Source organism: Drosophila subobscura, chromosome J (assembly GCF_008121235.1).
Source record: "Drosophila subobscura isolate 14011-0131.10 chromosome J, UCBerk_Dsub_1.0, whole genome shotgun sequence".
NCBI lineage: Eukaryota > Metazoa > Arthropoda > Insecta > Diptera > Drosophilidae > Drosophila > Drosophila subobscura.
Genome location: NC_048532.1, coordinates 21,416,850 through 21,431,538, shown reverse-complemented (window position 1 = coordinate 21,431,538; position 14,689 = coordinate 21,416,850). Strand labels below are relative to the sequence as shown.

Below are 14,689 nucleotides of genomic sequence, written 5' to 3'. Positions count from 1 at the left end.
GTATCTAGTTATTATCGGTGTCGCGACTCACACTCGCGCGCGTGATGGGTCTGGGGTCTGGTCTGGTCGGGTCTGGGGGGACTTGGGCATGACAATTAGAAGTATAGTAGATGCTTTGTATGGACAGCTGCCGTTGGCATGCGTCACGACTCTGCCCCTTGGCTCCTGTGGCATGTTGGTATGTGCCAACTGAATTGGGCCTTCAAGCGTGAGCATAGAGCAGCGATCTTTTAATATTTTGCAATGATTTAAGGCTAACAATTTAGAGATTTGATACTAAGGAGGGTGGAAATACTTTTTGGAGAAGTTGCAGATACGAAACGGCATTCTAGAAACCATATTCTGAAGGGTTCTCCTGCGGATTTGCAATCCAAAACATGGAAAAGTTATGGTGTGTGTCAATTATTGGGTACTTTCGTAGCTTCAGTCCATATTTGTCTTCCCTAAGATCACTTAATGAAACGCCACACACAGCTAAACAAATAAAGACAGATTCAAGCCGAATTTACGGGAACATCAAAGTCATTCTTGAGCATTAAACAAAAGTGAATGGTGAAGAAGTCTCCGTTAAAGTAGACATTTAACAGAAGTAACTTTTACGAATACTTGTGAGCTCATTAGCATTCAAATAACAACAGAACAAATTTTAAATTTCAACTGAAAGTACAGTATGCTGCCTGCTGCAGTGTCCTTCCTACTCCTGCCTGCTGCAGCATCCTTCCTCCCCCAATTGACTGCCTCTGCGCTGCATCCCTTGCTGTATTTGTGCTTTGGCCTGCACACAGAAACTTTTTATTAGCTCCTTCATGGCAGAATGTTTTGGAAACTTTTGTCTCTCCTGAGACATGAGATGTGTTCTGCAGATTAACATTTTACCTGCACATCAGACAATTACAATTTAGTTCAAGGGTTTAAGCTCTACCCTGAAAGTAGCGATGCTAAAAACTAGCACAAAAATGCACAAAAAAGTTAAAATAAATACATTTAAATTTGTGTTTAGAGGAGGAACAACCAAACCCCAAAGTTACTCTTAGCATTTGCTTTTTTTGTCTATTTTATTTTGCATTAATAGCTGAAAACCTCCGCTGCGAAATACTCGTAAAATTAGGCACTGCAAAAAGCAAACAAATCATTCCTTCATCTGGCATTGCTTCGCCCGTCTACTAATTAACATTTTCCTGTGGCTCACAATCCCCGCAGACTGCGGACTTAAACGAATGCAAATACATTTGTTTCGTGGAGGGACGTACGGAATACGTTAATTTATATGACAGCTTCCTTAGAGCATTTAACACTTTTATTTGTCCAACTGGCGCAGAAGGAACTACATTTGTATGCGACTATAAATGGCGTGGTGTGCGATGGAGAATTACATGCCCCATTGTGGCAAGAAACAGGGGACAGGCACTGTTATGATAGCACAATTATAAATAATGTCTACTTATCCCCGAGGAGGGAACTGTGTGTGTGTACCACCGATTGGGTGCCATGTCGCTGCGCCCTCCGCAGTACGAAAAATAAGTGCGAGATTCATGTTTGCCACCCAAAGAGCAACAGCATTTGCGAATTTCGAAATTAAATTCCGTGTCATTCCGTGTAAATCATTTACCAAATTGCGTGCAACGTCGCGCCTCTAGTGGAGCAGCACGGTGTGGTAATTTATCAAAAATAAATCATTTTGACGAGTGGCAGCAGGGACGAGTTAAGGCCAAACACAGCAAGTGCAACTGCGAATTGTGCGATGGCCTCCGCATCATCAGGGACACACACCAAAAGCCCTAGCCCTACCCCCGGACCCTCGCCTAAAGTACCTGTCGGCAGTGCTGGCAGTCCTCGGTAATATATGGCAGATTAGTTTGCGAATCGCACAGTGCGTCACTGAAATATGTCTACGTACGCACCTTGACAGGCACTTGAATAGTGTTCAACGCCGCTGCCGCTGCCGGCGCGCTCTCTTTTTGCCTATTCGAGCGTTGTACAGTAATTAGTGCCTCATCTCGTGTACTGCGTTTTGCGGAACATCTCGGAACATCTCCCCTGGGACATGTCAACGTGCGTTGTGCACCAAGTTTTTATTTGCACTCCACGCGGGGGGATAGTTTAGATTGCCCTCTTGCGCCCAGGAATGTTTGGCATCCTTTATTTAATTGTGAAATATTTATTCTAATTGCGAGAAATTCATCATGGGAGAATCATTAACAGATGGTGGGTTATGCTCGTAGGAGTTTCATTTCAGAATGTGTAAGGGGTTCTGCTACCCTTTCTTCTAAAACTACTTGAAACACTATTCGGAAATTAACTCGAATCGATTAAAACAAATTGAGACAATGCGCTCGCGGCTCGGGGCTCTCGGTGCTGGGCCTGCTGCCTGGCATTAGCTTCGCTCCGTAAACTAATTGCCGGCAAGTGTAAATGTTTCGGCTGCAAGTAAAAAATTGTCTTCCGCTGGCGACAACAGTCACATGTCGGCGCATTTTAAAAGCAATCATCAATTATTCAGGCCCCCGAGTTTCGGGGGAAAACATCTCTGCAGGAGAGATAATACATGAAGCCACTCACGAGCCATTTCCTAAGAGTTTAATGATCTATTTAGACTACTAAGCGATGCAAATAGAACTCGCAGGTTTCAATTTAAGGTTTTAAAGTATTAAAGAAAGTGCAGGGAGTGGTCGCAAATTCAATTCCAATCCATTTAAATGTCAGATGGCCAATTCACCCAGTAGCCAATGTCCGAACTTCCATTCTGTAAACAAAATTATACGCAGCTACGTAAATTCAATAAATAATTATGTGAGGCCCGCACGTACATTCCCGTGTGGTGCCGGTGCTGGCCACAAGAGTGGATCCATGAGTACATCTGGCAATACAGAAAATTGATTGGGGAATGGAAATGGAAATTGGATGGCGCATATTTCGGTCTGCAGTTAATGTACTACCTATTTGGAGGGAAAACTGCAATGGCAGGAGTGCAGAAAAGGCAGGAGCAACGGGGCGAATGCGCATTTAATAAATGCGCATCGCCATCGGGGATGTCTCCTCCGTACTCAGAGTCGGAGTCGGAGTCAGAGTCAGAGTCGGACATCGGAGTTCCAATTTGCAGCACAATGCAAATTGCATTGTAGTCGAGTTATTGTATAATTGGTGCAATGTTGCCTGGACAGGGGAACGGTCAGCCAGCCAGCCAGCCAGCCCGTGTCCAGCCCGTGCAGGACCACAGCCAGAGTCAGTGGCAGAGCCATAGCCAGGACTGACTCCGGTTAGCATTGTCCTGTGCAATGGCGCTTGTGTTCGTGTCAATAAATTAAAATGAGAATTGATTCGCTTACGCCCGATTTAAGCAACAACTGGCTTTATTATAGGGCAGATATGCATATACCCAGAGCCGTGTAAACAGACAGGATAGGGATACAGATACAATGCTGACCAGGGGGAACTGTGGACTGTGGACTGGGCACTGACCAACCCACGACTGGACTTTTGGGGTGCAGCCGCGTGTGCACACATTTCGAAACTATTAACAAACAAATTAAATGTTGGACCCGCACTTTAAAAACCGATTTCAGAACGCATTACAAGAAAATTCCATTAAACAATGCTCCGTTCCGTACCGCTCCGATAGTAGTGTGTGACCCAAGCACGGAGCTGGCTGGACTACCCAGACTTGGGACTCGGACTGGCCAGACACTCTGTCTCCTTAGTGTGTACATTTGTTGGCTGGCTGGTTGGCTGGTTGGCTGGTTCGTTGGCAACCATCGACCACATTAAGATAAGAGAAATCGTCTAACAAAACGCATAATCTAAAGGGGCCTCAAAATCGGTAACACAATTTAAATTTATTTCAAACACTACACGGGGAATGTATGAATACAAATCATGGATGACCAGAACACACTCGGAACAAGATAAGCGAAATAGAATCGAATTCAATCGAAGCTTGGAGCTGCGACATGTCTGCGGGTTCGAGTTGTCGGCTCTCTGATGGGGCAGGGACTGTGGCAGGGGCGAGACGTCGGCGGCGACAAACCTGCAGATAGTAAATGTCAGCTGAATAATAAAATTAGCTGTTTTAATGACAATGAAATTGGCTGAGTGCTGTGTCCCCAGGAACTATGTTGAGGCCCAGACTTTGGGCCGCCAGTCAGCCAGCCGGTCAGGCCCTGCGATGGACCCGTTGAAATATTGGCGGCAAAAGGAAATCGATTGGTATACCAATCAAACGGCATCGTAAATATTATCGTGGCCATCTGCAGTGAGCGAGAGAGAGCCTTGCAGCATCCAGAACCAGAAAAAAAGAGCCCATTCCGCTGTCCCATAAATTTCCACACGTGACATTTCTTTGTCATGTTAATTAGACCGCCAAGTAGATGCTGAAACCCGATAGGGCATCTTAAATACCTGCTCTAAGAATCAGACAGACAGGCTCATAAAATGCATGCCCCAAAGGCGATTCCCGGAAAAAGCGACCTTTCTTCCGACACTAGCAGAACCGCAGACGACGTGGCGACATTTTTGTGTGTGTGGAGAAAAACTTTCTCATTAAGTTGTGAGAAATTCTAGATATTGCATATAAATTGGGCTAACCAAAATCCCGCATAATTAAATAGATTTCACCTTGGTGGTGTTTCCGGCACAAAGAATCCCATTCAAAGTTTCAGTAAACGCTCAAAAGTATTACCGAACTTTCAACCTGATAAATGCACTCTCAAATGAAACGCAGTTCTCGGCTCTCAGCTATTTGTGTTACACACCCAAGGTGCGTGTGACGATCAATGACACATCCCGAAGATCACACACAGCAAACAGTCGCAGGGCCTAATGTGTGGCCTAATGGTCATAATTATTTTAGCTTGTCTTATCGACAACAGTTGTCTAAATATACATTTGTTACTCGCCTCGGAGTCGAGTCAATGCGCGTCGCTTCGAGTGGTGTACCCGCTGCCTGTGTCAAGTATAATCTGTTGCTGTGACAAAGGTGGTCATGGGTCCCCCATATTGTAGGCGTTTTTAGTTGTTTTTTTCATATTTAATTCTTCATTTCTCTAAAGGTCTGCGACACACGGACAGACCGAGCTACGGTCATGATTGATCGCAAGCAATACACGTCCATTAAATATGACTTTAAGCCGCGGCGTGTGGATTGTAATAGATGATGATGAAATGTCCATGGTTGGCCTGTAATTAATTATGCAATGGGAAAACAGTGACAAATCGTATATAAACGAACTGTATATAGCCACGGAAATATGGGTCTCTGGTTTATACTTTTCTATGACGCAGATTCGTATGTTTTTGTGGCACGATCATAAGCCTTTTATATGTAAATAAAGAGGGAATTTATAAACCAATATTCCACCAGCAAAATCTTATATTCATATTCACTTTAAGCCGCAGTAGCCAGCTCTTCATTATTATTATTAATAAATAGAATAACATGCGACTAAATCCAAGGACTGAAAGGGAAGAAATTAATTGTGTTCAGGATTCGACGTTGCATTTTCGGGGTAGACACACTGCTGGAAGGGATGTGTGTATGTTCATTGAATCGAGTCTATAACTCAAGTACAAGCGCTTCATTGTCGAGTGAAGCATTAGGGAAATTAGCATACGCCATCACGTATACGCCCCCATGTGCGCCCCAGTCCTTGGCAGCCTTCGTTTTGCATGGCAGCAGCAGCAGCAGCAGCAGCAGCAGCAAGCAGCAGCCGGAATAGACACTCTACACACTCATGTCACGATGCAATTTCAGGATATTAATTGTTATAGTTGCGAGATGTGTCTGCTCGAATTGTTCCTGGGGCGGCCTTTGTGCGTCGCAGCCAACGAGTTTCTAATCTTGTTGAAAACAAACCAAACCAAACCATTGGCCCTGCCATCTACCATACAACGACTCTGTCAAGGGCAGAGCCTGCTCTCTGGCTGGCTGGCTGGCTGGCCTGGCTGGCCTGGCATCTCGGCTGCACTGACACAGGGATTTCCGTACATGACAAGCGGCAGCTATAATTTATAGAAGCTGCGTAAGTAAGCTGCGTGGTTAAGGATGCCGCTGCACACACACACACACACACACACACACAGGAAAAGGGCTGTGCTGGGCCTTTAGCTGGGGGGAGGGCTGAGGCAAAGGCATGTTTTCCTTCGTTGCAGCCCCAAACCCATACTCACAGACACGGAACCGGCTTCTTCTCCGTCGTAGAGCCAGCGTCTGCTATGATGCTGTATATTTGTTCTCGTCTTGTTTCACTTAAATGACACTTTGCATTCTTGTAGAGTCTTGAAACAGAGTCTCTCCCCTGTCGCTGCCACCGAAAATGCCTTCAAACGCCCTTTTTCCACTGCAGCAAAGGCAACACTCGTGGGAGTTAGCGGGGGTACGGGGGAGGATTTCTATTCCGGCACAAATGCTGGGGACTTATGCAAACGAATCTTTGGAATTTTCCCTTAATTATTTTGTGCAAATTTGTGTGTCTTTGGTATTTTATAATTGAGTGTGAATATTTTTCGATTGATATGAAAATTTGTGAAAATTTAATAAAATATTCTGTGCAATCTATAAGGACTCCGGCTCTGGCTCTGACTGGCTGCTAATTGGCCAAACAGACTCAAGGACTCAAGAACAAGCGTTTGGCCCTTTAACACATACATTTTACATGTTTTCTTTTGGAATATACGATGCAGCCATAAAATATGAGAAAGTTCATAAAGGGATAAAAGGTTTTCATTGAAAACATGCAGCATAAAGTTGGTAGAAGCAGAAAGCAGCTGGGGGAAACCATAAAGTATTTGAATTTAAAAGAAGACAACATTCAAATTTATCTATCTATCCATAAGACAGCTCGTGAGCTTGTAGCGGATGCGAATTGTGATGCGTCACAATGATTGAATGCCCAAAAGATGAGCCCTGCCCTGCCCTTCACGGCAGTGGACACCGGCCAGAGAGATTTCTCGTCTGAGATGACGATCCTAAACATAAAGAAGGCAACTAATCACAATAGTACCTACTACTGCGACTGTCAATAATAAATTACCTTGATTTTCACATGGTGTTGAAGGATTGCCCACACACGAAAGGCCCTGGGAACAGGGGGAACCTGGGGACCAGGGATCGCTCGTCGTTCTGGGGCATAAACGGGTTATATCTGTGTGGCTGGAAAGTAAATGCGACAAGTTTCCAAATGGGTAACAATTTTCAAAGTGATTAATTCGCCTGCTGGCTGCCATCGAGCATTTGGCCATAGGATTGATTTATGGCCGCAAGACGTTAAGTGGATGCAAGATAAGTTAACTGTCGTATACTCGTATGTATATGTGTATATCCTCGCCGCTGGTGACCGATCCGAAACAATACCGAGAATGTTGACCAAATGGAAACGGTTGCGACAGCAGCAGCCACAGTCGGAGCAGCCGCTCATGGCGCACCACTGCGCTGGGGCAGATCCCATGGTTTATGACCCATAAATGAGATCGCTTCACAAGAGCGAAGGACCTCTGGCTGGCCGGCCACTCGACGTGCCATGAGATGAGATGAGATGCCATGAGATACGATTAATTTGACCGGCTTACTGATTGGCCCCATACTCGCATGTAATGGGTACATTTTATGCCCACTGCGGTCGGTCGCTCGGTCATTTAGGTATTGTAAAACATCTCGTAAACCATATAAGGCACAGGCACTTGGCCTCTGCTTCAACTATGGGAACTAAAACTGAAACGAAACGGAACTAATGCCCCCGCTGATGGGGCATAGAACTGCAGAAAACCGTTTAAGAAATTAGTTACTAAATATGTAGATGGGCCAGGCCATAAGCACCACTGACAGATGACTACAAGAGCGCCACTCTGCATGGCGTCCTCCTTCCCATGTCTACCTGTCCCATACAAACTCGGGGATATACTCGAGGTAATCTGTGTGTGTACATAGGTAAACTGTGTCAAGCCAAGAGAGTAAAATTAATCACTTGCACTTACAAATACGAGCAGCGTCCGTGGCTAATTCGGTCTTCGCTTGTCTCGGCTCATCGAAACTTACCGGACGGGCCTGGGCCGGGCCTTCGCCGGCTGTCAATTTCAATTGAATTGGCAATTTGTTGCATAATCGAGCCACTGCTTAATGTTAATTTATCAATCGCCGATAGTCGTTACAAATTGTTGTCACCATAAACGCCAACTTGGAAGTACCTAAACAAACAAACGAAGAAACATACACACAAACATACTCGTAGATGTACGCATATGTACACAAAAGTATGTACAAATATGTACACCAAATGATGCCAAGTGTAGTCTGTTTTGCAGCGTATGCTCGATAAAACTTGGTCACAGTCGAATAAGGCAGACATGTCCCATTGGAACGGCTCAAACTTGTGGGTGGTTTGGTCATAGTTTAGTCATAGGAAATGGCAAGATAAGATGGCAACCCAAATCGGAAGTGTTTAAATCAGCTTGTGTGTTCGAAATTCTATCTTAAAATCTTCCCCTCTCTATTCTAAACATCTGCATAAAGTCCGAATAAATTCTACATTCTATAGGGGCACAAAAAACCCAACAATTACATGTGTCACACAGCCGTGTGTCGCCGCCACATTTCGACATTGCGCCACTAAAATTAAAATGTAAGACATTTGTGCGTGTGTGTTTTCGCGTCTAGACCGAAATTAATTAATGAGTATAACAATATTACATGTTTATTGTGCTTTGGCAAAACAAAAACTGTCAATTTAATTGTCAATATCGGAATGTAAAATGCAAAAGCATCGCAATGCTTCGGTTCGCTTTTGAGACAACCTGTCGTATCGAATGTTAAATCGAAAATTGCATAAATTATGGCACACTGCAATGCATTAGAGGCGGGCAAGCAATTAGCCAAAGTTTCAGGCAAAAAGTGCTTGTTGGCGTATGCATTAAAAAACATAAAAAATAATCAATAACTATTTAGCGTAATGTTTTTACGCGTTTCTATCATGTTAGACCAGGTGTGGCTGAATTTTGTTTGATGTTTTATAAGTTTTACAAGTGGCATCCATTAGCTGCAGCAGTGGCAGGGGCTTTTAATGTCATTCATTTTTCATAATTATAGCTGGTACTTGTGGCAGTCATTGTACTCAGAGCAGCTTCAAGTTCTGTATAATTTGTATGCAGAAAAACAAATATTTCTTCCCCATTGAAAATCGTCAAATATATATTATCCTTTCTTTTTTCGGTTCTAGTGTTATTTATGCTGTTTCCTAGATTTTTTCCAATATTTTACTTACGCTCCCAAGCAATCCCAGTCCATAAAAGGCATTTTCAACTATTTTTCATGATTATAAAGAATTTTTATTAAACGATTTAAAATTATTTAGATTATATGGTGTTCATATACGAAGAAGGTGTTTTTGTTTTGTTTTTTTTTGTTTAGTGTTGAAGTCTGTTAGACAATGAAAAATGTATCACAGTTTTTGTATAATCTTATTGTTCTAATTTAGTAATTTATATTTTATTTGTTTTGTTTTGTTTGTTTTGTTTTTACTTAGCTTAAATTGCAGTTTTGAAGAGAAACATTTGATCCGAATACTCTAGATACGCATTAAGACAATTCATTTATAACTTTAATGAAACTTGAAGTTATTTTTATGATAAATACAAACTAATGTTATATATATATTTTTTTTTAATATTAATATTAAATATTACACACAATTCATTATATTTTTTGCACGAACCCGTCGGCCAGTTGTATATTAAATCTGCCTGGTGTGGAACCCCTCTGGTAGCATGAGTGGAATCTCCGCAGACAGTTAGTCAAATAGTAAATAGATTTACCGTTGTAGTAGGTGTTTAGTTGTGGTTTTAGTTGGTGTACTTCTTGAAGAGCAACGGCTTGAACATGGCCGCCTCTTGGCGTTGCAGCTGGGGCGAGGATGAGCTGCTGCTGCTGCTCCCGCTGCTGTACTCATCTCTGGGGGAGTACTCACCGAGACGTGCCGAGAAATTCATCGGATAGTTGGAGCCAAAATTGAAGGCGTTGTTGCCGTTGTTACCGTTGTTACTGTTGTTGCTGCTACTGCGACAAGTAGCGGTCATAGGGGCTTGAGAAGCGGTAGGAAGGAGACTCAAAGCTCCGCTCAACACTTTCATATTCGGCGGAGTTTGGGGTGGAGTATCGGGTTGGGCTTCGAGAAACCCCATCGCCCGCGGATTCACTATTGACTGAGATGGCAGCGAGTGCTGCTGCTGCTGCGGATGCTGCTGTCCCCCCTGGCGATGGGCCGTGAACTGCAGCGGCTGCTGCTGTTGGGTTTGAGCTGATGTTGGCGCCTGAGGCAGGATGCCCATAGCTCCGTTCGAATTTCCCGTAGTATGGATGGTAGGCGTATGTGTGCCGCTGGAACTGTGTGTGCTGCTGCTCCGCTGCTGGCTGGGCTGCTGCTGCTGCTGCTGCGTATTGCTGTTGTACGGTGGGGCACTGTTCGTAGTATGGAGCTGTTGCGTCGTAGCCCCTAGAAAACCCCCGTAGGCCGTGGTATGCGGCCGTAAGTAGGGTGCTCCGTTGAACAGATGATGATGATGAGTGTTCCCCATCGGCAGTGTCTGTTGCTCCTGCGGCTGATGGGCACGCGGCGCTTGTCCCGGACTCCCCACCATTCCCATGTTCTCCTGCTGCTGCTGCTGCTGCTGCACCTGCGGATGCAACTGCTGATGCATATGCTGCTGCTGCTGCTGTTGCGGCATCCCCTGTGGCAGCACCTGGCCTCCCATATATGCCGGCGGTGGGGTCTTGCAGCCAACTGTGTCGGCCAAACTCCAAATTTTGGGCTTGGTGGCTGGAATCGGCACGCCACAGTCCCGGCCTAATTGGTTTTTTGGATCACTGTGTTCCGTCAGCTTGTTGGCCACGTCTCCGCCGTGGAAGGCTGTGCCCAGCATGCCCTGCTGTGGCTGGTAGTAGGCAGGATGCTGATGATGGTACGGATGGTAGCCAGCCGGATGGCCACCGCCAGAACCAGAGCCACCATGATAGCCCGGACCAGCCGAAGGATAGCCAAAGCCAGCGCGTAGGATGTTCGCCTGGCCAATGCACTTTTGATCTTCATCGATGGCATCCTCCTCCTCTTTGGTCACATCTGTGGCGACAGAGAACAAAAGAATTTCCCACTGTGAAGTTTTAGCAACTAAAATGATGAGAAATGTGATTTACCTTTGGCCAAACTTCCACTTTGGGATCCCTTGATGGGCTCCAGATCCTCCTTGTCCTTCTCATCATCCGACACCATGGCATCGTCGTCATCGTCTGTGCGATTCTTCGGCTCCCACGTCATTTTGTTCTCCTTCTTCAAGCGCCGTCGGGCATTGGCGAACCACGTGGACACCTGCGTCAGCGTCATCTTGGTGATAATGGCCAGCATAATCTTCTCTCCCTTCGTCGGATAAGGGTTCTTCTTGTGCTCGTTCAGCCAGGCCTTCAACGTGGCCGTGGACTCGCGGGTGGCATTTTTGCGACGAGCTGCCAGATCATAGCTTGCCCCATACCTGCAATGAACAAAGGAAAAAAGGGAAAACTTTAGGTCTTGTGTCTGTAATTTGTTGTACAAAGAGGGGCGTTGCCCGCTCCTGCTGCAGTCAGTTTGCCTCTAATTGCAATGTGCCCTGCAAATCGGGGGCAGCAGCAGCAGAGGCAGCAGCAGCAGAACGACAGCAAAACAAGGAGATTCATTAAAAATGCGGAAAATTCAAATTGATGTTTTTCGCTGTGTGCTCCCCTGTAGCCCCTCTGTCCATTGTATTCCGGATGGATCCCTTCAGTGTAGTACAACGTCAAAGTATTGTAGAACACAGTTGTGAAACAGGCAAAACGGCCACACAAAAAGGAGCAAAAGCAAAGCAACAGCAAAGCAAAACCAAAAGCAAAAGCATCTCCAGCAATAACGAGGCCGAGCGTATGGTAAGTGGGTGCAACTGAGGGGGAGGTGCCTGCTGCTGCTGCTGCTGCTGCTGCTGCTGTACTGCACTTATCGCGTTTTTTATCCCATCCGAGGATGTGGCAGCATCTGCCTGTGCCACCGCCGCTACCCTCCTCCTTCCATCTCCACTTTGCTTTGCAATAATGGTCTATGCCCTGTCGGACTCTCTCTCGCTCTTCTCTCACCCATTTTGGGGTGTGGCGGTGCCAGCCTGTGCCTGCCCCAAGCATTTCCTAGCTAAATTAAACCCCAGACCCAGCCAGTGCGTATTCCGTTGCACATCCGCAGCCTGCCGCACTCATCCTTGTCCTCGTCCTCCCGTTGGGCATTTCACTTTCGGGTCTTTCCCCGTTTTTCCGTTCGTTTCTTTTTTTTTCGGTGTTCTGTTTTCCCAGACTCCCACAATAATCGTTCCTTTCTTTTTCGTTTTTTGTTCACTTTATTCTATTTTGTTGTTGTTGTTGCTGTTGTATTTTTTATTCGTTTTTCATGGCATTTTATGGTGCCACAATCAACAGTTTGTGCGGTGAATTTTACAACAAGATAAAGAACGACAACGAAGCTTGGCCTGCTGCCCGCTGGATGTAGATTCGTTTCGTCTGTCTCCCAGTCTGTGCTGTGTCCCTGCTCATTGCTATTCCGTTTGCTTTTTGCTCAAATCAACCCTGAGTATGGGGTGTGGGTGTCTGTGGATGTTGTCCTTTTATCTAAAAAGATACTCTAAAATCCCAGTAATGCTCTAGAGGAAACATTAACAGAGGGAAAGGGGCAGAAGTACATGTATAAGTGCTAGTACAACTACTAGTATAAGTACTAGTACCCGTGCTGGTAGTGTGTTATTATCGCTCTGGTCGTTAGCTTTTTCTCTCTCTCTGGCATAAATGTAGCCACTGAATTGATACGCTTAGTGGGCTTTTTTGTTCTCTGATGTTTTACAACCTTACAAACATCAATTTGTTAGTAATTGGCACGCATCCTATTTTCCGTTGTGCCCATATATAATTATACCAAGCAAAGGCATATGTACATACATCATACATACATACATATGTACAAACATCTGTTGTTGTTTTGGCAAAACAAAAAATTGTTCGTTGCGCTCGGGGGCTGAAATTGGCCGGAGCTGGGGCCGGGCCGGGGCCGGGGCTGCTGCTAGCGGGCCCAGCCATAATCTTGTTAACAAATCACATTCTTGTTCACACACAAATACAAATACGAATACAAATACAAGCCCAGACCACCGTTTGCACAGAGACCAAGTTAGAGACGGATGGATGCCATGTTGATGCCGCTGATGCCGGTCGAGGCTTTTAAGCCACAAAACACTGAGGTTGGACCGGACCGCTTATTAGTTTTAGACCCCGCTTACACACATTTACATTTCAGCTTTTATATGAACACATGCAATTTGGTCGACCGGAGGCCCACCAATTACTGTTGTTGCTACTGCTAGTCGCTGCTCGCTGCTCGCTGCTCGCTGTTGTTGCTATTATCTGGGAGCTGCAATTTACAGGCCCGAACACACATTTTAAACAAATAATGCCCGCACGCCAGACACACACACAAACACACACACACACACAGAGAGAGTGACATTGGCTCCAGTTGAGCGCCGAGCTCAGACATGGGCATGCCTGTCAGTCGGTAATTACTGACTGTCACTTGTGCCCAGCCCCAGCGCCATCCCCTAGCCACTGTCTGCCTGAATTGCTACCTTTTTGAATTGCGCACCCCCCCGCTGCCAATCTGTGGCGATGAGCTACAAAATACAAAGCGCAATCAGTCCCCTCTTAAATGTTTGTCAACCCACCATATACTCTACCTATAGCACTCGTGCACATAGTGTTAAGTATGTATCCGTACTCGGTACATACATATGTACAGCTACAGCTACATCTACATCTACATATACTGGCCCCCAATATGGCGGCCAACATGGCGTTCATTTGCTTCTGCTGCCAACTCACACCTCGATCCCCTGCAGCCAGCGCTTACAACTCACTCACTCACTCGCTCGGCCCGGCTCATTCATTCACTCGGCTGCAGTCTGCCACTGCCACTGGCACTGCCACACTGCCACCCGTTCCAGGTTCCCGGCAGCAAGCTCGATTTCATGGGCTTTCCGCACGCAAGCCAAGCCATGAGGCCCGACGTCCAACGGGAAGCCGCAGCCGTTGCATGCCCCTCGGACTCCGTCTGTACCCGTGTCCACAGTCGTATCAATTCTGCTGTGCGTATGCGTATGCACCCACGTGTGTGTATGTCTTACAGATACATACATATGTATGTACATACATTTTTACATATTTGCGTACATATTCTGTATATAAATCCAGAATTTGCTGCAAGTGTATGCGTGTCGCTCTGTCGTGCAATTAACTGCTGTGTTTTTTTTCCAGCAGCAGCAATCATAAATAAATAATTTCGCGCATTCAAATTTTATTATCGCCTCTCCCTGGGGAGGAGAGTCTCCTCGCGATGCCATTGCCATTACCCATCCACAGCCACAGCCACAGCCACAGCCGCATTTACCCATCCACCAAAGGCAATTAAACTCAAATCAATTTCAAGTACTCGCAAATATATTTTGTAATTAATTATGGACGCGCGATTGCATTTGATACGCAGCACGGCCCCCTGTCTCTACTCCCTTCAATTCGATTTGGACTGAAAGGCTTTCAATTTCTATTATTTGAGGGGGTAATTAATTCTTATTTAAGACCTCAATGACTGGATGAGATCCCTTAATTGTT

General features: G+C 45.5%; 1 protein-coding gene across 2 annotated transcripts in view; it reads right to left on the bottom strand.

The window, feature by feature from the left end:
• Nucleotides 1-9,475: 9,475 nt before the first annotated feature.
• The window catches only part of LOC117895190 (homeobox protein araucan), a 34,534-nt gene continuing 29,320 nt past the window's right edge, over nt 9,476-14,689 (bottom strand). The window contains exons 4-6 of one of the 2 annotated variants that reach the window (XM_034802669.1): nt 11,174-11,505; nt 10,634-11,099; nt 9,476-10,198 (exon numbers count right to left, since the gene is read on the bottom strand). In XM_034802669.1, the coding sequence (XP_034658560.1) occupies nt 9,826-10,198; nt 10,634-11,099; nt 11,174-11,505 (1,171 nt within the window). In that variant the 3' untranslated portion in view covers nt 9,476-9,825. Of the gene's footprint in view, nt 11,100-11,173; nt 11,506-14,689 lie in introns of both variants that reach the window. The other variant, XM_034802668.1, reaches the window with a different exon arrangement.